This window comes from Paroedura picta, chromosome 10 (assembly GCF_049243985.1).
Source record: "Paroedura picta isolate Pp20150507F chromosome 10, Ppicta_v3.0, whole genome shotgun sequence".
NCBI classification, from domain to species: Eukaryota; Metazoa; Chordata; class Lepidosauria; order Squamata; family Gekkonidae; genus Paroedura; species Paroedura picta.
The window spans coordinates 38,000,043-38,027,539 of record NC_135378.1 but is presented as its reverse complement, the minus strand read 5'-3'; the positions used below and the strand labels follow the sequence as shown (position 1 = coordinate 38,027,539).

General features: G+C 40.9%; 1 protein-coding gene across 25 annotated transcripts in view; it reads left to right on the top strand.

The window, feature by feature from the left end:
* TENM3 (teneurin transmembrane protein 3) overlaps nt 1–27,497 on the top strand; it is a 1,688,047-nt gene that overhangs the window by 1,326,870 nt on the left and 333,680 nt on the right. For 21 of the 25 annotated variants that reach the window (XM_077302333.1, XM_077302335.1, XM_077302350.1 and 18 more), the window contains one exon: nt 6,389–6,667. The exons of the other annotated variants lie outside the window; for them this stretch is intronic. In XM_077302333.1, the coding sequence (XP_077158448.1) occupies nt 6,389–6,667 (279 nt within the window). The remainder of the gene's footprint in view (nt 1–6,388; nt 6,668–27,497) is intronic. 25 annotated transcript variants of the gene reach the window in all.

Here is a 27,497-nt window from a genome sequence, read left to right as displayed (position 1 = left end):
CCCCTTCCAGGTATTGTCATGGTTGATGCCTCATCTTCAGTTCCTCTCCTGAGCCTTGTCTATGACCGTTTATGCACTGGAGGTTTCACGCTGTGCTGCAGACTGGAGTTTTAGTTGTGGCAGGTTGCCCCACCTCTTCCTGCACCCACATGGGGGAGCAGTTGGCCTGGTGCACCTCATCCGCCTCCTATTTGTGCTCCTGCATGGGAGCTGGGGCAGTGAAGTTCCCAGTGCATAAATGGTCTATGTCTATGTTGAACTTAAAGCTCAAATGGAAGTACATTATAGCTGCAACTACCTTGAAGACAAAGGCTTCTGTTTGGAGAGTCAGTATGTTGTGGTGGTGACCAAGGATAAGGAAAAAAAGGTCTTATCTTGCATCACAAAAAGAAAATTCCAAGAATGGTACCAGCTGTGCTTCAATACTTCCTTTCATCCCCAGCAATTTCAGTCAAACCATAATCCAAGTTCCAGCCTTTGAACTGCTTGTCCCCTCATTGGGGAAAAAATGAATATTTTTAAATGTAGCTTGGTGTGACATTTATCAGCAGGATATTGTTAGAGGAAGAAAGGAACCCCATCATTCCATAAAGGCAGCAAGTGGGGGGGAGGAGTCTTAAAACAATCATAGAAAGGAACCTCGTTTTATTTCCAAAGGCCAACCAATAATTACACCAACTAGTGGAAGCAAATTTAAGTATGGGGGCTGAGGCATATTGCCGAGATGGATCCAGTTTCCAAGTATTCTGCAAGGTGTGATCGATTTATTCTACCTCATGGGCTTGCCTGCAGAGCATTTTCAAGGTTTCTTGAATAACAAAGCTAAGGCATCAGTTGAAAGGCAATAAAGAATGATTCTTGAACTGAGAAGTTTTCTGATGGATTACAGACAGCATAGGTCAACTGATTTTAGATATTTTGAATCTCAATTGAACCAGGAAAACAATAGGAAATTTGCACAGCAGAAGAAGCCACAGCTTCTCTCAAAGCAAGATGACCAGTGAAATTGCAACATACTTTCCACACTCCCATGCTCTTTTAATCTTGCCTTCTTTTAATTTTTTTTAGAGAATTAGAAGTCCCATGAAGGGTGTGTACATCTTCTTTTATAGTTCCTTAGAGATGACAACTAATTGTGCTACAGGAAGGGGACGTGTGAGTGAAATACCTGGGCTTGTTTTTCTGGTTATTTTAAATCTGCATTTTTATCTATTCCACATAATATATTTCTGGTAAGGCCTTGAAGGAGGAGCGTATCTAATGGCTTAAGTGTCACTCAGTGTTTAACACCCACTCAGGGTGGCTATCCCGCCCCTGAGTGCCTCCTCCTCCAACCAGCTTGCCTGTCTGTCCAGCAGCCAGACAATCACCTTCTGTACCCCACCCAACCACCCCTTCCACTTCCTTCCAAGGCTCAGAGGCTGCAAATCCGTGCTGCATGAGAGCTGCCCCTGCCAGTGACCCTTTCCAGGTCCTGGGGGAGGGAGAGGCCATCCACAGAGTTTTTCCATTTACTTCTTTTAGATGATCAGCTAGGTCATTAAGAAGTGGCTAAACAGGTGAGAAGCAAGGATGCATCCTTAACTCCAATATTGTGTGGCAGTATTAAGGGCAACTTGCTTCTTCTGTGCCATTGTCTCAAGCCGATTCAATCTCCTGGGGATTTAAATAATGTCTTTCTTCTAACTGCTGTGTAATTCAACTAATAAAAATAATATAACACATAGTTTCCCCCTGAGTGAAGCATTAGCAGAATCTAGTCTATTATAACAAAGTTGTTCTTAGCTGTCCTTCATCTTGCAAGAAATTCCCTCAGGCAGTTTGTGGCATTATGTGGAAAACCATTTTTTCTCTAAGTGGTATTTTGGAAATTTGGAAATTCTTCCAGCTACAAGTTCCCAACATGAAGGTTGAATATACTGTTACATACAGGTGGGCATGAACCTGGAAAATGGAAGTTCATTGGGTTTATGAGTGGTCATGGGTCAGGGGAAAGTCACAAACCCTGAACTTGAACCTCCCCTGTGTTCATGAACCTTTGGGTTCCCTTGAGCTCGTTAACTGTTTAGCTGTTTTCTGGGGAAAGCCCCAAGGTATGGGAAAATCAAAAAGTGCAATTAGTTAGGTAAACAACCCTGGAATGGAGGGGAAAGTAGCAAATGAGATCTTCTCCCAAATTATCCCCTGACACCTATTACTGGACTTGCTATCAGACTCCAGAATGTCAGATGGGGCAATGAGCATGCAGGTAGAAAGAAAGAGGACTGTGGAATAGATGTCTTCCAAAGGCAGTATCACAGCCACTATTTTTTTTAAAGGAGACTACTCAGGATAACCCATCCTGGTTGGGAGGGGAGAACAAAAGGGAATCCCAAACTGATCCCACCCTGATGCAGCAAAAGTAGTGATGTATTACTGGTTTCAAAGTTTGTCAATAGGGCATAAGCAAGGGGAAGTGAGTGGAAAAGAGAAAATCACAGAAAACAAAAAGTTAGGTAGTCCCATGTGTGATCTGGGGGACACTTTAAGGTAGTCCCATGTGTGATCTGGGAGAAAAAGGGAGGAACAATGTGGAAGTCAAGATACTGAATTGGCTATCCAGCCACAGCCGCGCAGATACTAGGAAAAGATGTTGGGTTTGGAGCTACAGTCCCCCAACACACACACACCCAAGTGAAGGTCAATCTTGAGGTAAAACCACACCTCAGATTCAGAATGTTGGGAAATAGAAGCCAGGATTTATTGGTAATTTTTCATTCCAGGAGGAAAGTTTACAATGAGGAGCACCTCTCTGCATCCTCACCTTCCATGCCATGCAAATTGGAACTTGTGGGATTGTTGGGAGGGGAGGAATGCTCAACAGTGGGGGTCACCTCCTCTTCTGGTGGCAGGCTGGAGGGGGGGGGGTAAACATAGCAGGAAAGCAACAAAGGGATGCCTCAAGTGTTGTTGAATGTAAAACAAGGAAAAGAAGAAGAAGAAGAGTTGGTTCTTATATGCCGCTTTTCCCTACCCAAAGGAGGCTCAAAGCAGCTTACAGTCGCCTTCCCATTCCTCTCCCCACAACAGACACCCTGTGGGGTGGGTGAGGCTGAGAGGACCCTGATATTACTGCTCGGTCAGAACAGTTTTATCAGTGCCATGGCAAGCCCAAAGTCACCCAGCTGGTTGCATGTGGGGGAGCGCAGAATCGAACCTGCCATGCCAGATTAGAAGTCCGCACTCCTAACCACTACACCAAACTGACCCAAAGGCAAAGGAAAACCAAAAAGTGCAATTACTCAAGTAAACAAACTTGGAAGGGAGGGGAAAGTGGCAAACCAGATCCTCTCCAAAACACCTCAAAAATTATCCCTTGACATCTATGACTGGACTCACTGTCAGAATGTCAAAGGGGGCAATAAGCATGCAGATGGAAAGGAAGGAGGATTTTCCAATGGATGTCCTTCAAAGGCAATTGGATAAAGATAGTATATTGAATGTGGTGATACCAAGAAGCAGCAGATTCATGATTTCTGTTATGTCTTCTGTTGGTATGGAGATGATAAGTAATTGTGAGTCTTTGCTGAACCAGTACAAAAATCCTTTTGTAAGGATCCATTATTTGAAACCATGGATTTCTACCATGGCAGCAGCACAAAGCAGTGGATCCATGCTTCTTGTGTTGAAATATGAGGCACAGAAAAAAAAATGTGGAGTTGTGTTTTGGGTGACGTGTCACAAAAGTTCTGAGGATCCATGAGGATATCATGGATAACATCTTAGCACCATGGCAGAGCCACAGAGATGCACGTTTGGATATTTCTGTAGTGTTAAAAGTGCCCATACCCATACCCATGATATGTAATTGGGTAATGATTTGGGAGTAACTAAAAGTAAAACTCGATGTATCCATGGGGTTTCATTTTGGAACCATGTTTTTGCTCCACGGTGTGGCTAGGAAGGTGTGGCTCCATGATTTTTGTGATGTATGCTATGGTTATTGATAGAATAGATGATCTTATAGAGAGTTTTGGGCGACTGGATACAAAAACCCTGAGGATCTGTGCTTTGGAACCATGTTTTTGCCCCAAGGGATTGCCACGAAGACATGGATCTGTGATTTTTGTGGTGTAAGCTGTGGCTATCAATACAAGAAGTGATCTTGTGGTGAGTTTGGGGGTGTATGGATGCAAAACCCCTGAGGATCCATGAAGATCTGACTTTTGGTTTTGGTCCGTGGCATGGCCCTGAAAGTTTGGATCCTTGATTTTTGTGATGTATGCTGTGGGTATTGATAGAATAGATAACCTTAGAGTGAGTTTCCTAAATTAAACTGAAACAGAATTTACCTTGTACAAACATTTCTAGAAACTCTGCTGACAAATATTTACAACCCACAGCACTATAGTAGCCCATTCTAAAGTCAGAAATATTTCCCAGTGGCTAAATTGCACTCGTGGCATGTGACCATGAAGACATCCTTTAGGCTTCATCCTTACACAAACTTTGATAAGCTACATAGTGCGATTTTTATTTAAACAGGCTCTCCTAGCAGTTGATGCGTTTACTGATTCATCCTCTCTAATGGCCTTCGCACAATTTACTCACCAGTATGGCTATTTACTGCTGTGATAGTTGCCTTTCGTCCCTTCATGCATTTTTGTTCTGTTATTTATTCATACAACTCAATGATAAGTACTATTTGATTTGTAACTAATTGCAGCAACTGTTTTTCATTATTTATGAGTGTCATAGTCAGAATCCATTTACAATTTTGACTGTGTGATAAAACTGATATGACCACAGCAATAAAGTAATTAACTGGCATACTTGAAAGCTCTCAACGTCTACGGCAATAACTTTTTTTCTGTTTCATAAACTATACCTTTTTCTGTGCATGGAGATCTTCAGATTCGTTTTTTGGGTTTTATTGTTTTGGTAATTTTGAACAGCACACATTTAAGTTGCCCACAACAACCCAGAATGTCTTCTAGGGGTGGAAAGTCCTTTTAGAAAGGACCTTCAGATCCAGTAGGATGGTTGCCTTGCAGGGGAATACCTGTTGTCATAAAAGACACAGAGACAACTTCTTCTTTTTGGCTTTAAAATAGGCCACAACTTTTAATGATAATTGTTGAGCATTAGAAAGCATGAGGAAAAGAACCAGCCCTTTCATGGCCCTCTGGCCACAAGGCAGCCAAGTAATTATACCAGCGGGCATGCACGGGACCATCTGAAACACAGGCTTCCCGTGCCCCCAATGATTATCAGGAATGCTGCTGATTATCAGGAAGGTGGCAGCATTTTGGGAACCTGCTGAGGCATGAACCTCTGCCGGGTTCCCTTGCTGCCCAGAAATGCGGCTCTCCTGTCAAATCTTACCCTCCATGAGTGATGGCTGCCCGGCTCCACCTACACACAGCCTCTTATGGAGGCCCTTGTCTAGAGCAGGCCAGCACGCTGGCAAGGTCTGCTCACCTATGGTTCTTCCCCTAAGTATGCCAATGGACTGTAGACCATGAATGTTTGTCTGGAAGTTTCTGGAATTAAAGGCATATTGTGGGTTGAAACCAGATTTTACTACAAAAACTTTAAAGTTTTTTAAAAAATTATTCTAGTAGCAATTTTATTGCAGCTAGTTTATTCACTTTACTATTTTGGATTCCTTCAGCGCTATTCATTATCCATTCTTGCTGAAAAACATATCTGTTTTTTTAAGGATGTCCAATTTACATTTGAATAGGTTAACCATACCACAAAATCAAAATTTAGGAGTAACTGTATGATTATATGTTGTTAGTGTTGTGTTTTATTCTTCAGGGGGAAGAGGAATATCCTAATTTGCTTTTAGGGATTTAGTGAATGCAGAAAAAGTTTAATAAAGATGAATGAGCCCCCTATTTCAATTAATTCACATTTTAATTCACATTTTATTCTTAAGGGAAGCAGAATTTCAGTAATGACAGGTGACATCTGGATGGGAAAATATTCTGTTGTTTGGGACTTTAGCCAGGGCAGAAGGCGATAATCCTAACAAGTACTTGTTATTGCTTTCACACTTTCATAAAGCAAAAAGGGCTGTCAGTTAGAGTTAATCCTTTTTATATGCTGAACTAGCTCTTCTTCATTTACAGGTCATTCTGTATTTCTTTTATACCTTAGAGAACTCCTGATGTGCTTAAGTAGTTGACAAAGAATGCCTGAGATAGAAAGAGTGAAAAGGGTCACTAGAGATTGCCAGAGATAAAAGGATCTACTTGACCATAGCTCATGAAGCGCTTTACAAAAGACCTTGTTCTATACCTGGGGAAAAACTGTGCAGTTAAAGTGTGGTTATTTTAAGCATTTTATTTTTAAGCAAAAATATATCCTCATGTTTTGTTATCTTTTTTTCTTCCCTAATCAGGACAGAATTTTACCCTAAGGCAGTTAGGAGTTTGTGAACCTGCAACTCGAAGAGGACTGGCATTTTGTGCTGAAATGGGGCTCCCCCACAGAGGTTACTCTATCAGTGCAGGGTCAGATGCTGATACAGAAAATGAAGGAGTGATGTCTCCAGAGCATGCCATGAGACTGTGGGGCAGGGGGGTCAAATCAGGCCGCAGTTCCTGTCTTTCAAGTCGTTCCAACTCAGCCCTCACTTTAACTGATACTGAGCATGAAAACAAGTCGGACAGTGAAAATGGTAAGTCTTTTTTGCAATATGGAGAAATATTTCAACCATCATATTTCATGTAATGCTTATTTTGCTTAATATGACATTATTCTATTAATCTCTGATTGAGTAATAATTTTTCCAGGAAAAAGCAACATCCATTATTGATCACTTAAATTATACTAGCAGTCTATAAAATTTACCAACTATGTAGAATACTTACATAGGAAATTAAATCAGCTATAAGTTATTAGTCCATATCATCATCCATGGAAGGGTAAAGAAGCAAAGTGTTATAGTTTTCCCCAGGGCTAACTTGCGTGCTTTGAAAATTCCTATAAGACATCTAAAAGAAAAATCTTAAAGTTTAATAAATGCTCAGAATAGATTGTTAACAAGGTTTAAGTAAGTGAAAAATAAAACTTATCATGCTTGAAGTAGCTAGTTGAGGAGAACAACTGAAATTGTGGAATGTCAAATAATGTGCCCATTGTGCCTTGAATATTAGATTCTTTTACACATATGGTCTGGAAATGATTGTGAGAATGTGGAAGGTAGACTTTGTATATGAATGTGCCCTCCTCCACCAATCCCTGTGCCCAGTTACTTGTTTTATTAATTCTGGATTGAAAAATATTCTACCAGGTTCTGCATGAGCTTCTAAAGTATCATGCAGAATTTCAGCAATTCTGTTCAATGAAGAGGGACTGCAGTTCCATGCCATACATGTTTATACATGAAGAAGATTCCTCTTAAACTATATTAGCTTAGTGTGGTACTTTATACTGATTGTAGATTGGTTTTGGGTTGCCCCTGTTTAGTCCATTAACTGAGGCCCTGGACTTATTTCCCACTGCCTTGTCCTAATGAACAAAATATGTTCCATCATTTAATTTAATGGCATTTCTGCAGGAGATCTCTCTGATGAATTGTATTCACATGTTCAGCCTGAAAGCTCTTGCTCCTGAATAACCAGCCATTTATTTAAACAACTAATTCAGAAACAGTTTTAATTTAGGGTTCTTAACAAAAATCAGGTCTAAAACTTGTGATCTTCCACTGTCACTCAAAGTTCAGCCATTCCTAAGACCTGATATGGCACCAAGTAAGAATGTAAGAGAGTAATCTCTGACAATAGTCCAGAAACAAACCATTCAACAACAACAACAACAACAACAACCTTTATTGGCATAAAAAATAGAACAGATCAGGATACAGTCAATTAGTTTTTAAGTTCATGCAACTTAATTGCCATTTGTAAGAGCAAATGTAGAGCCTTAGTCCGAATAGCATCGTTTATGGGGCAGTAAAAAAAACATGCTGTATGGTTTCTATAGAACCTTGTTTACATGGGCAGTGTCTCTGTATGTAAGGTATCTTCTGAAATCTCCCTGTCATAACTACTGATGATGGGAGGATGTTAAACCTGGCAAGCCCGGCATTGTTGGGGAATAACAAGATGAGAAAAATAAAATGCTAATTTATCAGATGGTGGAGAGCTACCTAAAAAAGTGGAGAGCACGTTTTTCTAGCTGCTTGATTCAGCATTTGAAATTCAATATCTAATAATCTGCATTTTATAGTTTTATATATTGATGTTGCAGGTGCTAAGGCCAGTGAGTCCAAAGAGATGCCAAACATTTGGATTTTTCTCTCAAAATAACTAAACAAGTTGGAAGTCTGTAGTTCTGAGAGCATTAGAGCAGTGGTCCCCAACCCCCGGGCTGCAGCCCGGTGTCAGGCTGAGAAGGCCTCGGCATCGGGCCGGGGCTCCCTCTTCCCGCCCCCCTCGAAGTGAGAAGCTTGCCAGAATGCGAGCAAATCGGCCGCCTGGAGGGGCGGGGAGAGGGAGCCGCGGCTGCCGGCATGGCGGCAGCGCAAACACACACGTGCGGACTGCCACGCATGTGCGTTTGCGTCCGGCGGGACCGCAAATGCGCATGTGCGGCAGTTTTGCGCATGCACGCACCGCTGCCTGGCCAGGGGAGGGGACCCTTTCAAGGCCCGTTCTTAGGAACAGGCTTTGAAGCTAGTAACACACATAAAATAATGTTAGTTTCATTGTGCATGTCAGCTAGCCAATAGAAAATTAAGCAGTGGAGTGCAGTGATAGTAGAATTATGACCTAAAAAATGCAGACTAAAGAAACATTCATTTGTCTTGATACAACATTATCAGCACAGCTGGCTAACTACCAGTGTAATGTTGCTGTTATCACAGTTGTGTACTATGTCAGAATCATGTTCGTTTGAGAGTAGATAAAAGTCTCTATGAAGACATTTTGACAACCAGTTTCTATTTCTCGTGTAGCTTTAAAATGTTATCTTGGGCATCATAACAGTTAAGTTTTTCCAGTAAGAACCTATTTGGCCTACATACCCAAAATACTTCGTTCAACACTTCAAAAAGAAATGTGTGAACTTACTGTAGTAAAAGAAGAAGGGCCAGTTTTTATATGCCGCTTTTCTCTATCTAAAGGAGTCTCAAAGCGGTTTACATTCGCCTTCCCTGTCGTCTTCCCAAAACAGACACCCTGTGAAGTAGGTGTGAGGTAGGTCACCCTGTAAGGTAGGTCACCCAGCTGGTTGCATGTGGGGGAGCGTGGAATCAAACCCGGTTCGCCAGATTAGAGGTCCGCACTCCTAACCACTACACCAAGCTGGCTCTCCTGAAACAAATACAGGTTTTGTGCATCTCATTATGCTTGAACACATTTATTTATTTACAATATTTCTGTGTTGCCTCTTCAGAGTCCTGCTCAAGCTATGTAATGTTGAAAAACGCAGTATAAAAAATGATTTAAAAACAAGGCAAAAGAAAAAAGTAGCATAAGGGATGGATAAGTAGATCCATCTGAATCTCAACCCTTCAAAGACGGAGATCCTGTTGCTAGGCAAAAAGAGTCCAACCGAGGAAACACAACCACCCAATCTGGGTGGAATGCAACTGTCAGTGACTCATTCCACCAGAAATCTGGGTGTGATCCTAGATGTTTCCCTTTCAATGGAGGTGCAGGTCACAAGAGTAGCCTGGCTGGCGTTCTTCCATAGTGCCTTTCTTGGCCCTAGAACACCTAGCCACAGTGATCCATGTTACAGTCAACTCTAGACTGGACTTCTGCAACTTTCGTTATGTGGGCCTACCTTTATCCTTGATCCAGAAACTACTGGTCCAGAAACAACTGATCCAGAATCCAGAATGTGACAGCCAGGGTCCTCTTGAAGGGCCCAAATCCATTCTGTGCTCCAATAGCTGCAATGTTTATCAGTTGAATTACAGATTAAGCTTAAGCTCCTGGTAATTACTTTTAAGGCCATTATGGTTTGAAAATCAACAGGAACATACTCCTGTCATTTGCCTGGTCAAAGTCTTCAGGCAGGGTAACCAAAGTAATTTCTGTCTCAAAATTAGTGCTGAATCCAGTTTAAAATGAGTCTAGATAATCTATCTTTCTAGATAGTCTAGACCAGTGGTCCCCAACCACTGGGCCTTTGCAGCCCGGTGTCCTGTTGGCTCCCTCTCCCTGCCCCCCCACAGTGAGAGACTTCCCAGGCCGCAAGCAAATCGGCTGCCAAAGCGGCCGATCAGCTTGCAGCCCGGCAGGCTTTTTTTTGCGGGAGGGGGGAGAGGGAAGCGCAGCCACCAGCGCAAACACGCATGCGCGGCAGCTGGATCACCCTCCCCCCCCACCGGTCCGCAGCCTAAAAAAGGTTGCGGACCACTGGTCTAGACAGTCTTTCTTAGACTTTCTAAACTGAAACTGCGACCCACTTTGAGCACCTTGCCCAAGAACTGAATAATGTATCTTGAAAAGTAATGTCAATATTATAAAGGAAGCTATTAAATTTCTCGTTTACCAGAAAATCTTTTGTATTATAATTTCAGAAACCAGTATTTTGTCAGTTAAGGTAAATTATTTCAAAATTGCCTTTGCTGATACCAGTTTCTTTAGAATATTTAGGATAGAAGCCTTTAATTGTTTTCTTTAAACTATTTTACATTATAATTATCATAAATATATGGGATCCTTTGTAAATTATGATCTTATTTCACAATAATTATGCAGTTGTTTGTTGTTCACAGAAATCTGATTGTCCTTTCACCAAGGTAGCACTTTGGATAGAAAAGTGTGATTTTTCTGCAATATTCAAAGACCAAGATGGCTCAATGTGAAGTAAATCTGTCTGTTTTTGCTGGTTACAGATTGTATCGTGTAGTTTTTTTACTTTAACAAAAAATAATTATTATTTTGCAAGCCTTCAAGGGTATATCTTTCTTTCCTCTTTCTGTCCTTCCCTCCCTCTTCCATAATGAGACGTTGCCTATCTTGAATGCAGTATTCTTAAAGGGTAGCATCCATACTGTGCCAAAAATAAGTTTTGTCTTGTCATCTGAAAAGGCAGAAGTGCATATCAGAAATGAAACCATTGATGATGTTACTTCTCCGTTACTGCTGAAAAAGTCAAGGGAGATAAGCAGGAAGTGGTGGATGGATGAAGGTTTGATAACAAGTGAAAGTTCTGTTCAAATATGAAGCTTTATCATATCAGCGCTTGAGAAGAATTTGATGTTAACCTTTCAACAGTTATTTAAAAGAAACTTCTTGCCTTTTGACATCGTAATATTTTAGATTTTACAAGAATTTTGTTTCAAGTTAGTTCTCTAAGTGTAAACTCTTTGTGCACTGGAGTTGTTGTTATATATATTCTCAGTAGGTTTAGAAAGGTGTAACCAACCCTGTTTAAAAGGACTCCGGGGAATGGTAGAGGACAGGAAGGCCTGGAGGATCATTGTTCATGGGGTCGCGATGGGTCAGACACGACTTGGCACCTAACAACAACAACAACCACCCTGTTTAGGATTGTAAATAATTTTAAAGTAAGACTTTAGTTAGGAGACAGTGCCAGGTTTTAGCAAATAATGGTGGGCATTCTCTCTGATAGTATCCCTTTGCCCAAAGCAGTATATTATTTCAAACTTTAAGTTTTCAGATTGCACATCTGTGATGTTTATAAATGCATTCCCAAACAAAATAGCAAGTCTGTGCTTATTTCTCTGCCTCTTTTCTTGAACTGAAGTTTGGAATTTGTTTTAAATTTTAATGAATAACATAAATTAAAGGACCATTATTCAGTGTTAGCCAAATTATGCAGCACACTGTTTGATATTTCAGGTACCAACTTCAGGGAGAACTTTTGCTACTAAAAAGTACTTAATTTTATTTATTGATCAGGAGGAAAATGGTCTAGCATAAGAAACTATTAAGAGGTCCTTTGTGGAAAATAAATTTTTGCTAGTTCAAATATCTCCCCTGGGTAAAATGTAAAAGAATGACTGGGACATGTCACAAGACACAGCATTGGTGAGACTGCAAAGCAGATTGTTATAGATTTCTTATCTGAAATTATGCCATAACTATAACTATTGTTGCATAAACTGTAAGACTCATGATATACATACGTACATACGTACATATGTACATACAATAACCATTATAATACATTTTGTGTTGGACTATAAAATCTAAATATAGCCATTTTTAAGAAGTGATTTTGATTTAAAGTGAGGTTAATAGAAATTGTTAAATATAAACAAAAAAGGAAATTAATAGTAGGGTGGAAGCCTCCAAGCCCTGAAACTCACCTACAAATCCTTGTTCTCATCCTATGACCTCGCCAGCCCACTACAGTCATTGTGCCACTCAGGACGGCCAGCACAAGTTGTCATAGGAACTCACTCTAGAGGCTTTATATACTGTATATCAAGCCCCCCCCCCCCCACAGATGCTAAAATCCTATGCTTTGGATGGTGTTAAAGTATCCTTATCTATTGCTGATGTCATCGATTCAAGGCATGCAGTGCATACCTTCCCACTTTGCTGCTTTTACCTTGAATGTTAGTTTATGGTAGGATGCTCACAGAGAAGTATGCTTGGCCAGCCCTTTGCGAAAAGAACTTTGTGTACTAGTAACAACCAGTATTTATTTTAATTATTCCCAGACAATATTGTGAGGTATGTGACTATGTTTAAATTAGTTTGTCTAGCAAAAAGATAAATAAGGGGGTTTTGTCTTGATCTGGATAGCCCAGGCTAGTCTGATCTTGTCAGATCTTGGAAGCTAAGCAGGGTTGCCCCTGGTCAGTATTTGGATGAGGGACCACCAAGGAATATCAGGGTCACTTTGCAGAGTCAGGCAATGGCAAACCATCTTTGAATGTCTGATGTCTTGAAAACTTTCAGGGTTCACCATAAATCAGCTATGACTTGACGGGGGGGGGGGATTGAATCAAGCCTGAACTTTCCCTAGAAGCTAAAATGACCAAAGTGAACTACTGTACTTTGATCACATCATGAGAAGACAAGACTCACCAGAAAAGACAAACTATAGAAACCATGGTGTGAAAAATATTTGTTGTCAGAGCCAAGAGTACATGGGGTTAATCCGGCTGTTGATGTGATCACATATACAACCATGGCTGAAGTGTTCCAGTGTACAGGAGCTTCAAAAAAAAAAGCCTAACTTCATTTATGTGCAGTAAGGAAAAGTTCCCCTTGGCGAAATTGCTCACCCTTACAAAAATTTAGAATTGGTAATTTTGCAGGTGTGTCCACCATTGTGTGGGAATTAATACGTTGGTTCCTTGTGTATGTTATTTAGTGCGTTTTTTCGGCTTCCAAGATAGTACCAAACAGCAGTTTATCAAAGATAGTGCAGTTTGTTGTTCAAATAGCTATCTCAGTGGGACAACAGTGTAAGCAACAGACTCTCAAAAGCATAAAAGAGCTAAGAGAAAATTAAGAAAAGGTATAACAGAGGTAAGTTATGTTGGCTCCAGGGAGAAAACTCTCCCCCCCCCCAAACAAACAATTTAGTCTTTACAAGGTTTGTTCAAGAAGCTGTCTAGCGGTGTTGCCATATTATACTGACTTATGTAAAGTCTTATTTATGGTTCTGAAGGTCAGAATTGATAGACTGGTTACAGAAATTGACAGCAGCTACTAAACATCATGATGTCAAAATGACAGCAACTGAACAGTTGCCGAAAACAGTATTATGTGAAAGTTCAGTCATTAACTTGAGCAGTGGAAGAACATCCTTACATCATTCACATACTGTAATTTATTATTTGGGTACTTCACTAACAGCTGTGAAAGCCCAAATCCTATAATCTTCCCCCATTTACTTTGCTAAAGAATTACTCAAATTGCATAGGTTTGTATAGAGACTGCGTGGTCCTCTTGTTTCATGTTACAAGGTACGTACATGGTAGAATAGGATGGAAGTCTGCTCTTCCACCATATGGCACCACACAGGTGGATTAACCAGGGTTTCGAGTGTTATAGTTCATCTAAAGCAGGGGTAGTCAACCTGTGGTCCTCCAGATGTTCATGAACTACAATTCCCATGAGCCCCCGCCAGCAAACGCTGGCAGGGGCTCATGGGAATTGTAGTTCATGAACATCTGGAGGACCACAGGTTGACTACCCCTGATCTACAGGATGTGAAGAGAAAGAGTCTCTCTTCATTTTCTAGTTCTGGGTGGAGTTTGAATCTGTTATGTATATATAGCAATACTATCTGCTTCAGATGCAGTTTTTATGCATTAATTCAAATAAGATTCTTTGTGTAACAACCAAAACTAGTTTGGAATGGAATCTATTTCTTATTTATGAAAGTTTTTGTAATGTCAGTATTATTTCTGGAATGCATATGTGTGGATACTGTTTTATATTTAGGTTTTTTCACAATGCGCTGGGAGATGACAAAATGCCAAAGGTAATCTTCTAGCATTTACTGATTCAAAATCAAACTGCTGCCTTGCAGGAAAAAAGCAGAGATGCTAATTGAATTGCTTATAAACACTTTTTACAGCAAAAATAATCTGAGATTGAAATATATGTATAACACATTTTATGCAAGATGATACTTATAGAGAATTTTTAAGGATGCTTTTACTGGGGAAAGTATTGCACGTTATGCAGTGAGGAAAATAAAAGCTATAGGACTATTGCTTTGGAAGTTACTTTAATATGAGCATTTACATTTAGATTCATTCCAGAATAAGCATAAAGAGCTTCTTTTTGCAGAATTTGCCTTTTCTGAGTAGGTTTCAAAAATATTGCTGCTCGGTTTCATTGGTTAAGTTGTATTCTTCTATACATGCTTGAACAAAGACATCTAAACACAATGTATTCTGTTTTAGAAATTATAAATATTGTTTCTGATTTTGAGGCTTACATAGCAGAACTGATGATGTATGCTGTTTAGATTTTGAATATGTTTTTGATGTCCTTGAAAAATCATGGCAGTAGCGGTAAAATTGTTTTAATTAATGAATGGGAGAGCTACAGATCTGCTGAATCAGGCCTATTGATGTAATTATCACTAGGACAGAAAGGAAGCAAAATCTGGCAGGATGTTTGTTGCCTTCAGAGAAATAGTTAAGTACCTGGCTTATATTTCATATGCTCTGTTTTATATGAATTGTTTTCACTTGAAGACAGCTGTCTATTTGACCTCTGATAATCATAATATCTTTTTTCAGATGCAGCCATATTTACTTTACGATATAAATACTGCAATTAGGAAAACTTAGTATCATTTTTGTTTTTCATTTTGTTTTGATCACAAATATAAAGATTCCTTCTGTCTTTCATTATGAAGCAGCTTTTGTTTAAATTCAAGAGTGGAGGGCTCTTGCCTTCATCATTCTATGAAGAACACAGCAGGCATAGCAGAGTATTTTGAGCAGGATTGCAGGGTCCTGTTATCAGTAACTTAGAAAGCAACACAAAATAAAGTTGTTAAATTTTTATGGATTCGCTTGTGTGTTCCTATATTTGTGTTACTTTGGGATTTTGCTGGATATTATAACTAAGTTTGTTCTTTCATAAGGGTTATTTAGCTGGTATTCTGTCCTTCCCCAGGCACTGTGCCTGGAGAGAGTAGAAGACTTTGGATTTACATGCCCACTATGTTTATGTCAGGGAGAATATGTGAACAAGGGGAAATCCTTTGTAAATTTGGATGAAAGATCTCACTGATCTGATAGAGAACCCTAAAAAACCAATCTCATGCATGTTTAATTGAAAACAAGTCATATTTTGTTAAAGGAGATTCCTAAGAATCAACTTAATGATGCATTAGGTTGCAGTCCTTTGCATTTTTCCTTAGGAATGTGTATTATTATTATTATTATTATTATTATTATTATTATTATTATTATTATTATTATTAGATTTATTAGATTTATTAGATTTATTAGATTTATTTCCCGCCTCTCCCGACAGGCTCAAGGCGGGTCACAACAACTAACCCCATTAAAATTCCCATTAAAACATCAGTCTACTAACATGACGGCTAAAAATCCCATCCCTCCCCCAATTATCAAAGAGGTGAAGAGGAAAGGATAGGGAAGTAGCATACACTACAACTCCTAGGGGGAGAGCGATGTCCCTGATTCGCTGACCCCAGCCTCAACCATAGACCTGGTGGAAGAGCTCCATTTTACAGGCCCTGCGGTATTAGACTTTGTTAGACCTTGTTAGGCCTGCATCTGAAGAAACATACATAAAAACAGGACATTGGTTTCATAGGTAAGATGGATGAAGCATTATTTGCAACATTCTGACATAACATCCTTTTGTAGAAAATCAAGAGCTGGCTAAGCTTGTATATAAAGCCAAATATCATTCCTGAGATATGAACTTAGCTAACTTTAAAGTCCTTGAATATTGTAATTAGGCAGTGATTTTATGGAAGTATTAAAAAATAATGCCTTGGAATTCTTCACATGTCATTGACAACTAATGTTATAGTCAACTACATGCTCTCTCCGTGGTTTTCAAGGACCAGAAACCATCACTGTCCCACCAATAAGGAATGAAACAAATCTAGAAAAATACAAATAGGTTTGGAACTTCATATTTTAGGATGAAGGTGATTACAGCCCTAAATTTGAACCTGGTGGCTGTTTCAAAGGTTAGTAACAGTGTGGATACCAAGTGAAAATCCGCTGTCAGATGAGTCACATTCCCCCATTTCCTTATGATGATTTTGGAAACTCTAGAGCAGTGGTCCCCAACCCCGGTCTGGGGACCGGGACTGATCCGTGAATCAGTCGGTACTGGGCCACAGATCCTCCTGTTCCTCCTCCCCGGCTGCTGCCTCGGGGGCTGCCCTGCCACTCTGCCGCCGGCTCACCTTTGGTGCTCTCCAGCAGCCGCCATGGCACTGTGCAGCTGTTGCTGGCAGCGGGAAGTCAGGGGCGCCGGCGGGAAAGCAAGTGGAGCGGGGACTCAGGCGGCGGTGGTGATGTCCTTCGGCAAAAGACTACCCCCCTGGGCCTCAGTAAAATTGTCAAGCATTGACTGGTCCCCGGTGATAAAAAGGTTGGGGACCACTGCTCTAGAGAACATGGTTGTATCATGCATATGTATGTCCCCCTGAGCCACATTCTTCTTTTGGTAGTATATATAGCAGAAACCATGCTGATTATTACACAAATGAAAAATAACTTATATCTACAATCGGTGACTTCTGACTGGAAATGAATGGCAGAATGACTCTTCCAAGAAATCAAGATGGAAGAAAGTGCTGTGAAGGAGATCTTGTAGAGAAGAAAGGCCAGAAATATAGCTTTCAGTAACTGCAAGTCATAGAGGTGGCGGTGAAAGAATAACATTGGGGTGTGATAGTGGAATCAGAAAATATTCTACTGAAAGCATTTATGAATGCTAATTGTTTTATTTTGGGGCTTAATAATCTATTTGTCAAAGGCTGTCCATCATAGAATTAGAATACTTAGTGAATATTCATTAGACCAGTGGTCCCCAACCTTTTTTAGGCTGGGGACCGGCAGGGCATTGGGCCGCGGCCGCAGGGACCGCGCCCGCGCGGGCCACGCCCACGCTTCGGGCCGCGCCCGCGGCCGCGCCCGCAGATCGGGCCGCGCCCGGCCGCGCCCGCGCGGGCCGCGCCCGCAGCCGCGCCCGCAGATCGGGCCGCGCCCGGCCGCGCCCGTCGGCCGCACCCGCGAGCCGCGCCCAGCCGCGCCCGCCGGCCGCACCCGCGAGCCGCGCCCGGCCGCGCCCGCGGATCGGGCCGCGGGCCGCGCCCGCGGATCGGCCCTGATTCCTTCTCCCCGCCCTCCCGCAGTAAGTAGCTTCCCGGGCCGCAAGCTTGCGGCCTGGGAAGTTTTTTACTGCGGGGGTGGGTGGGGGGGGGCGGGGAGAGGGAGCCGCGGCCCGGCGCCATGGCCTTTGCGGCCCGGCGCCGGGCCGCGGCCCGCAGGTTGGGGACCACTGCATTAGACTACTCCATTAATAGTTACAGCAAAGGTTATTCTAATTAGGGTATTTTATTATGTTGTATTGAGTGGAGGAAGAGGGTTGCATGGATTGAAGATGCCATCAAGCATCCATTTTGGTTCCTATTTCTCCCTCTTATGGGAGTCTTTTCTGCTAATAATAGGAGATCATCCAGGGGTACATTTACTGTGGTAATTAGCCTTTGAAAAGCATAATTTATCCACTATCAGGACCTCACAAGATATTAAGAGCTGTAAAAACCGGAGCATGTCCAGAGGATGGCAACAAACATGGTGAGGGATTTGGAGACTAAGATGTATGAGAAAAGGTTGGGGGAGCTTGGTCTGTTTAGCCTGGAGAGGAGACAACTGAGAGGGCATCTTCAAGTATTTAAAAGACTGCCATGAAGAGGATGGAGCAGAGTTGTTCTCTCTTGCCCTAGAGGGACAGACCATAACCAATGGGATGAAATTAATTCAAAAGAAATTCTGTCTAAACATCCGGAAGAAGTTCCTGACAGTTAAAGCGGTTTCTCAGTGGAACAGGCTTCCTCAGGAGGTGGTGGGTTCTCCATCTTTGGAGATTTTTAAACAGAGGTTAGATAGCCACATGATGGAGTGGCTGATTCTGTGAAGGCTTAAGGGGTGGCAGGTTACAGTGGATGAGCAATAGGGTTGTGAGTGTCCTACATAGTGTAGGGGGGTTCAACTAGATTACCCAGGAGGTCCCTATGAAAAAGATCCTGCCATGTTAACAGTCTGTAAAGGAAAGAACTATAGTAAATCCTCACCATTCACTGATTTGTGACCTACAATTTTATTCCATGTACCATGTAACATGGGCTCCAGTCTGTTTTTACTGTCACTATTCCATTATCATAACTATTATATTTGTTAGGAAATTTGGTTACATTTCTACAGGGAGGCAACTGATCTGTCCTCCCAGGATACAAAATTTTTGCCTTAGTGGTGTTACCAGGAACAGATAGCTGTGAATGAGCAGTATATGGTATATAGATTGGTCTGTTCCAATAAGACAACTGTGCTGAAACTGTAGTTGGTTAATATAACCAATATTGCCCTCAAATATATCTCCTTTCAATCTAGATAACTATATTATGTTTTCTTATTTGGAAATATTCCCTAAACCCTAAATCAGGTAAGATACTTATGATCCCCATTGTTCTCCTACCCCTCCTTCCATGCATGAAAATAAAATAATATTTTGCCTTGACTCTTGCCCTATATTTGCCCTATATCTTGCCCTATATTTGGAGCCAGAATCTTTCCTGAAATGCCTTCAACCATACGCACTTGTGCTGCATAGTGTCCACATTTACAGCAAACAGACTTCCCCTTTGCCTCTGAATCACCTTTTCCATTATTGCTGCTTCTCCTACCTGGGGAGCTAGATGTTTGTCAGACCTTCACAGATAACCATAGGCAGTGTTCTATCCTCTGTAATTCCTTACATCCTCTTCTTGCGTTGAATACTTGCAAGTTGTATGTGATTCCTTGGAGTATTTGATTATAAGAGATTGTTTCTATATTATTTCATATTAAATTTGCTATTCAGCTATCAATATTAAATTTGCCATCTAGCCCACATGCTTATATTATAACTCTTAATTAAGTTTGTTTCCATTTTAACTCTGTCTGGGTTCTCAGGATACGTTTCAAGCTTATAGAGTCATAATGCCACTTTGTCAAAGATCCCTTATAGATAGGGCTGCAGACCAAACTTTGCAGAATGTTCCTGATATAACAGTATACTTGATAATCAGGTTGCAGTTGATTTTTCTTATTTGATTGAGACAGTTTGTTCACACTGGCCATTTTTCATGAAATTTTACAACTATAATCCGTTTTTAGATAGCATTGTGTGTAGATTTTGTATAATTCCTTTAAAAAAAATTTAGTCCTATTTAAACAAGTACAGAGATTGGTAGAATGCAATCTTATGCACACAGTAGGCACTAAAATCAAATGAAGTATCTACCAGGTTATTATTTCATTCACATTTTTAAAGGAAATTTTTAATCAGGACTTCTTTTGAATGAATTTCCCCCCTAACATTCAGATCTCCCCTACAGGGAGATGAAACAATTCAATTGTAAAAAGGTAATCACAGGAGAAAGCAATTCTGCACAAAGTAAAGCCTATTATTTTATAAAACCAATGCATCTGGTATGGTAAAAAACAAATACCTGCGAAAAGGAAATACACTTAGGTGATGATATTACTTATTGGGTCCAGAACCTTAAGCCTGATCTAGTTGTCAACTGGTAGCCAGTGCAGCTGTTGGAGTGCGGGCCAGATGTGGGCCCTCCAAGGTGTTCCTGCAAGACTCTGGCTGCTGCATTCTGTACCGGGTGAACTTGTGGCAGCTGCTGCCAAAGCACTGTTTATAAAAACCTGCATAGACTTCAGTGGCCAATCAGAAGCCTTGCTGGATAAAAGACCCACCTGAGACTCATGTTCTAGAAACACTTGCCTGGTGGCACAAAATGTATCATCCTTGAACACCACAGTGAGGACCGCTGATTTAAGTAAATATGTATGTTGTAGCATCCCTAACCACAACACCTCCATGAAACCAATCTGGGAAAATAGGGAATATAAATTAAGGATCTTTTATCTTTTGTCACTCTGTGTAATACAGGAAAATCTTATTTTCCCAACCGTTTAGAAGAAACTGTATTTCTTGCATATATGCATATAGGGAGGCCTTTTCAGGTAACCATTCTGGGAGCATCAACTTTGTGCCTGTTACCCCCCCCCTCCCTTTTTTCCTTTTTGGACATAGCTTTTGGGTACTCTTTGGATGATTTCTGTTGGAATATTTCTCTTATTTTCCATTCTCGCTTTGTTAAATCCTGAATCATTGTATGTAAAAGGTTTCTGTGTATTCTGATTGTGTTTCAAGAAGTAGAACTAATGGGACCTATATTCAAATCAGCACTCAGCCATAACATTCACTGTGTGACCTTAGTTCGGTTATCCTGATTTACCTCTAAGGATTATTGCAGGAAGTGAAGGAAGAACCCCTTATATTTTGCTGAGGTACTTGGATGAAGTGCAAGATAAAAATATAGTAACTGTTTTCTCTGATTTCACTAATGATGAATATCTTTCACACAGAAAAACTGTAGCAGCACTCTGAGTTAAAGAAACTATCAACAGAATGCAGTAATTGTGAAAAAAACAAAATCCATACTTGGGGTTATTCAGAAAGGAATTGGAAATAAAATTATACTCCATATAAATCGATGCTGTAAACTATTTAGAATCGATGCTGTAAACTAGGCTGGTCACTCTTTTTCAGAATCTTTTAGAGCTAGAAAATATCCCTGTTGTCTAAAATCATCAAGGATTTGGAGAACTTCCTGTGATGAAAGGCTAAAGAGTTTGAGCCTTTTAAGTTTAGAAAAAGAACAAGATTGAAGTCACATCTAAAATTTTGCACGATCAAGACAAACTAAACTTTCTTATGCAATACTAGAATTTGGGGTCAGTAAATGTATTGTATAGCACAGGAAATTGTCATGCAAAGCATAATTCACTTACAGAATTCTAAGTAATAAGAGTCTTAAAGGATGACTGTTACATGGCTTAAAGAGGGTGTTAGACAAATTCCTAGAAGATAGGCCCGTCATCACTAGAATGGCCGGATAACCTATGTCCAAAACCAGAGTAGCTGTGAAAACCTAGCTGCTGGAAGAAAGAGAGGAAAGCCTTCAATCCCTACTTGTGGCTTTTCTGCTTGTTTCTAGGAGAGTCTAGGATGAGGAAGAAGAGGAATGGAAGGATTTCAGTTCCTACTTGTGGTCTTTCTGCTTGTTTCTTTGTGTGGCTAGGTTGCTGAATTAGATATATAAGTGCCTGGCTAAATATGCACAAGGCTTAGGATGACTCTATTGAACACAGGAAGTATTTTGAAACTTTTAACCAATCTAATATTGTGTCTTACTGTTTAGTATTTTGTACCGGTCGCTGAATGAGCCTCTTGTGGCGCAGAGTGGTAAGGCAGCGATATGCTGTCTGGAGCTGTCTGCCCATGAGGTTGGGAGTTCGATCCCAGCAGCCGGCTCAAGGTTGACTCAGCCTTCCATCCTTCCGAGGTCGGTAAAATGAGTACCCAGCTTGCTGGGGGGTAAGCGGTAATGACTGGGGAAGGCACTGGCAAACCACCCCGTATTGAGTCTGCCATGAAAACGCTAGAGGGCGTCACCCCAAGGGTCAGACATGACTCGGTGCTTGCACAGGGGATACCTTTACCTTTACCGGTCGCTGACTGAAATAAATGTATCTACTGCTGAATTAGATGGACGTCTGGTCTGGCCCAGCAAAGCTTTTCTAATGTTCTTATGCTTCCACAACAGGCTTTCTCAACCAGGGTTTCATGAAACTCTTGGATTTCTTGGCAGGCCTGTAAGGTTTTCCTAAATGGGTGGGAGTTAATGTTTTGTATGTATTTTAAATCTGTTAAATATTTATCAGGATGTATGACCATGGTCATGTTGACCCCCTCAAATGGCCAGTGGTGGAGTGGGAAGAGGAGGGGCTCCAGGTGGATGTGTACACAGATAAGCTTCACAGCCATATTCTGCACAATCACACCACTTCTGCAGTTTCTCAGTGTTAAAAGAGTTGAGGAAGGCTGTTCTACAACTTTAAATGTTTGTTTTAAGTTTAATTTTAGGGGACTTAAAGGTGTTACTATGTGATTTTAGCAAGAATGCTCATTTAACCTTTTAAAAATCTTTCAATAGATCCCCATAACAACCAGCATAGTCCTTGCATCAATCCCTTAGAGTTATTTTCATTGTTTCTTTTATTTTAAACAACTAGCACTCTGCAGTGCTGTGTCTCAAATAATAATAACAACAACAGACCTCTCACCATATCACTGCTGTTCTGCTGGCAAAACAGGTTTGTTGTCTTCTCCCTGTAATACATTGCATGGAAACTGGATGCTGACCTAACAGGAAAAATGAAAAGAGTTTGATGGTTAATTGTAGTAGTTGTGGGACAGTGATATATTAGCACCAAGAAGAAAAAATAAAAAAATAAGGGAATGGAAAGTTAATGTCCAGATGCTTTTTAAAGGTGTTGGGAGAGGAGTAGCAGTTAAATTCTGAAATGAGCTTCGAACTGAGAGCTTCACCACATCAAAGGCCCATTTGCCTTTGGTATCTGAGAACTGATGGGCATGCTTTAGACTCTTGGAACAGTTCTCAAGTGTAGCCAGAGCCAACTTAGTTCAGGAACCTGAATAGGAACAATGCCATCTAGGAGTTTAATCCACCACCCTGCAGGCACTCCATGTAAAGAATGTAGGGTTGGTGTAATATGAGTGCAGTTTCCTAAACAACTGTGCTTGTCATGTTCTTAACAAGCTGCAAGTCACAAAGAAGTCATGGCTGGAAGTCCATATAAGAGAGAATGAGCATAAAAGAATTAGGATCATGTGGCAAGGTTAGCCTGAGACAAAAATGTATGCCGCTTGTGCCATGTAGACAGCTGAAAACAGAATCTTTGCACTCTACCTAATGGCAAGGACCGAGAAGGATGAGGAGAATGACCAGAGATCACATGTAGATTCTTTATGTTGCACACTGCTTCATCTGCACTCTTTCCCATGTTTATCAGGGTGTTTCCAGACCTTAGTAAAAACAGCCCTGATGCATTTAGGTGGCTATATTATTTGGAATTCCTCCAAGGATCTAAGATGCTAATAGTCAGCAGAACAGAGAGTATGCAGTTGTCTATCAACAGCCGACTGATGATGTTCAACTTAGTGTCTTAGTCATGTATAGCAACAGATTTCACGCATACATTGAACAAAATGGACAAAAGAATGGAGACCTAAATAGATTCATAAAAGAAAACTAAACTATCCAATGAGCGCACAGAGACAATTTAAAATGATGGTTATAAAGATTATACACTTATAAAGTTTTTTCCATAAACATTTCAACATGTCTTGTGTATTAGGGTAATTTATAATTTTTTTGACAAAAATCGAATCACATGTTGCAAATGATGAGGACAGAGATTTACATTAATTTGTAATAAACTGCCTATAGAATATTGTGCCACCATCACTTATCTTTTAAAACTGCATTTGGAAATACCTAGTAGGGTATGGTCCAATCAGAAAGTGAAACCATTTTTGTTTAGCGCTATGTAACATTGGACCAGACTAGTGCTTCAGCATTCTGTCCAGGCAGTTGACTCCCCCCACACCCAGCAGGGTTATAAATAACAAAAGTACATAGTAACACAGTATAGCCTAGTCACAGGTTTAATATCCTATGGAAAACAAAAAACAGAAAACCCAAAGCCACTGTAGAGTTTCCTGTGAGAATCAGAGTGTAGATATTCTGATTTCAGAATACATCATTTTAAAAGTGAACAGAAATGTGTGTACTGTCTAAAAATGGGACTAAATGTTTTGTAAACCTTTTCCCAAAACTTGTCCCTTTCATGCTGTGGTTTGCAGCCCCAGAAGTCGGTTGTAATTGGTGCTATTTTCTTTCTTTCTTTCTTTGTAGAAACCTACTTTGCATTGGTTCCATTTCCTCTGAGCTGTATAAATATGAAGCCAAATCTTGTTAGTGACATGATGGGGCCACTTTTTGCCAGGACAGAGCAAACAGCATTAACAGTGGCAACAACAAAAGTCAAGTCAGCAGCAGTAAATAGCAGTAAATGTTCCAAGCAACAGTGGACTTCGGAGCATGTCCACTGTTGCTTGGAAAGTACTAATGGTAGGATGAGGGGAGTCGCCTTTGGGGAAGGAAGTATTGGCAGTAGGGGGTGTTGCTCCATAAGAGGTGCTGTCTATGAACATCTCAGTCCTGTGAAGAAGGAAAGGGGTGCAAGATTGGAGGTCCAAAAGTTTTTCTCAATATGTGATCCCCATTGAGCTCAGCACTATTTAGTTATGTATCAGATAACACCTTTGCATAATAAGCTGCATTGCCTTATAATGAGAAATGAATATACGTAGCACAAGAGTGCTGACTATTGCACCAACATGGAGTTCCACAAAGGTTTTATTGACTAGAGATTGTGCTGAGTCTGGGAATATGCTAGATAGCTTTCAGACTTAGGTATGTAAATTGGAATGTTTCTCTTTATTCCACTTAATCTTCTAAAATAAAACAAATCTGCTATAATAATGATCACAGCCTTCTTAGTGTATATTGCATTTTCTTTTTTAAAGGCAGAACCTGAAAGGGTATGAAATTTGAAGATTTCATTGATAAAAATAACATGGAATACCATTATATCATGCAGGCTGCATTCCAACATCATGGTAATGTGTAAGGAAGGTAACATTTTCCTTTATAGACATAAATGAAGTCCTTACAGAATCTATTCAAGGCTTACAGGTTTGAGAAGTCTTGCAATAAATTCTGCTTTCTAGATGTAAATTTCTGAACAAACTGGAGTTTGTTTGCTTCTGTCCATTGCTATTGTAAAACTCAGCTTAGATTTATTTATTTAGCATATGGCAGAGGAAGCATATAATAATAATATAAAATACACAACCAAGTTTATACAATAGGTATGCAGACTAGGGTTGTGCACAGAGGGCCCAATTTGGACCGTTTTGGATCTGAATTGGGCCGATTAGGACTGATTGGGATCTGAATCAGCTGATTCGGACCGATTTGGAGCTGTCCAAATAGATTCAGGGCCAAGGCAAGTCAATGGAGGCCATTCCGAATCGGAGGAAATGGAGGAAAGCCTTCCAAGTCGTTTTGGAGCTGTCCAAAACGATTTGGGGCCAATGCAAGTCAATGGAGCCATTGACTTGCATTGGAAATCCTTCCCCTGCCTTCCCCGGGAGCTGGGGGGAGGGGGTGTAAGTTGCACCCTTGAAACTTCTTGGGGAGCTCAGGGAGGGTCTTCCCTGACTCCCCTGCAAGTTTCAAGAAGATTGGACCAAGGGCTCCATCACTTCACCCTGGAAAGCTTGACACTCACATTCCTGTGGCAGATGGAAAATAGTTTGGCGAGCTGTACCACAATCGCATTCAGGTCCTGCTATTTTGCCCCATTTAAACAACAGGCCTGCACAACTGCCAAAGCCTGTTCATAGTCTATTAGCCATCTTCCAAGGCAAGTCAAATCCTGCAGTTCTCTCGTTGGTGTTTATCAGGTTATAGATGTCAAGTGGAACGGATTGCATCCATGTTTGCAACAGTTCATTCCCTATATTGACATTTTGTGATTGCATGATTTGCGTAGATCTTTTTGCTAGGTGTTATGATATTAGTCTGAATAGACCCACATCAGTCTTGTCTTTGTGGATGGACAACTCACTGTTTTCAGTGATCTTTCTATATTTACAACGAAGAGCCTCTTGTCTTAGGAGATGTGTGGGAGTGATGTGGCACAAATGGGAAGCCAATAGGACATAGTGGGTTTAATAATAATATACTAATAATAATACTGCAGCCTTTCTCAACTTTTTTTACCAGAACAGGAAGGCGTTCAGCCAGTAAAGTTCATTTCTAAAACTCACCATTTTATTCTTCATGAACTAATAGCAACATTAGCAGCTTAAGTTTCTTGTTTAAAGTTGAGGAGTGGTGGAAGATTATGATCACAAGAGCTCTGCCTTTTTTAATGATGATCATTGAGTGGAAAAGATAGGACTGCGCTTTTACAAAATATTGTTTAATTAAGAGCAACCAAAAATTCTAAGGTATTGAATGTTACAGAACTTCTTTATGTTAGACAGGAAAAGAAGGCTGGGGTGGAAGGAAGGAACAGGGAACGGAAAATAATCCTGGTAGGGAGCCCAGTGGAATCCCAATATGCTACAGTCTTAAAATAGAAATCCAGAAAGCTCTTGCAGTTTAATCAGAATGCCAAGGGCTAATGATCATCAGTTGCACTGAGGTACATTAGGGGTCAGGGGAAACAAAAGGGGAGAAACAAGATTTTTAATCCCCATCCTGGGGAAAGGAAGGATGTTTCCAAGGACAGCAACAAACCTTACTGTTGGTGCCTGAAATTTCCCTTTGGACACCTGCCTCTGATTCATTAGCATTTCACTTTGTTCCAGAATTTTATCTTCTCACAAGCAAAGTCCATTCCTGAGGATACAAGAAAAGATGTACATTCTTTACCAAATAAGAATATACTTTGTTCTGGCCAGCTCTCTCACTGATCAGGTAGACTGTTTTTTCTGTGTCATTATATTGCTCCTTCTAAGGTCAGTTAAAGCAGTAGTCCCCAACCTCTGGTCTGGGGACCAGGACTGGTCCATAGATCAGTTGGTACCGGGCCGCGGCTCCTCCTCGTCCTCCTCCCCGGCTGCTGCCTCAGGGGCTGCCCTGCCACTTTGCTGCCCTCCGGCAGCCACCCTGGCTGGGGCCCCCTCTCGACGTGGCACTGAGCAGTTGTTGCTGGCAGCGCCCCTCAGCAGGCGGCGAGAAGTCAGGTATGCCAGCGGGAAAGCAAGCAGAGCAGGGGCTCAAGTGGCGGTGGCGACATCCCTTGGCAAAAGACTACCCCTCCCTGGGCCTCA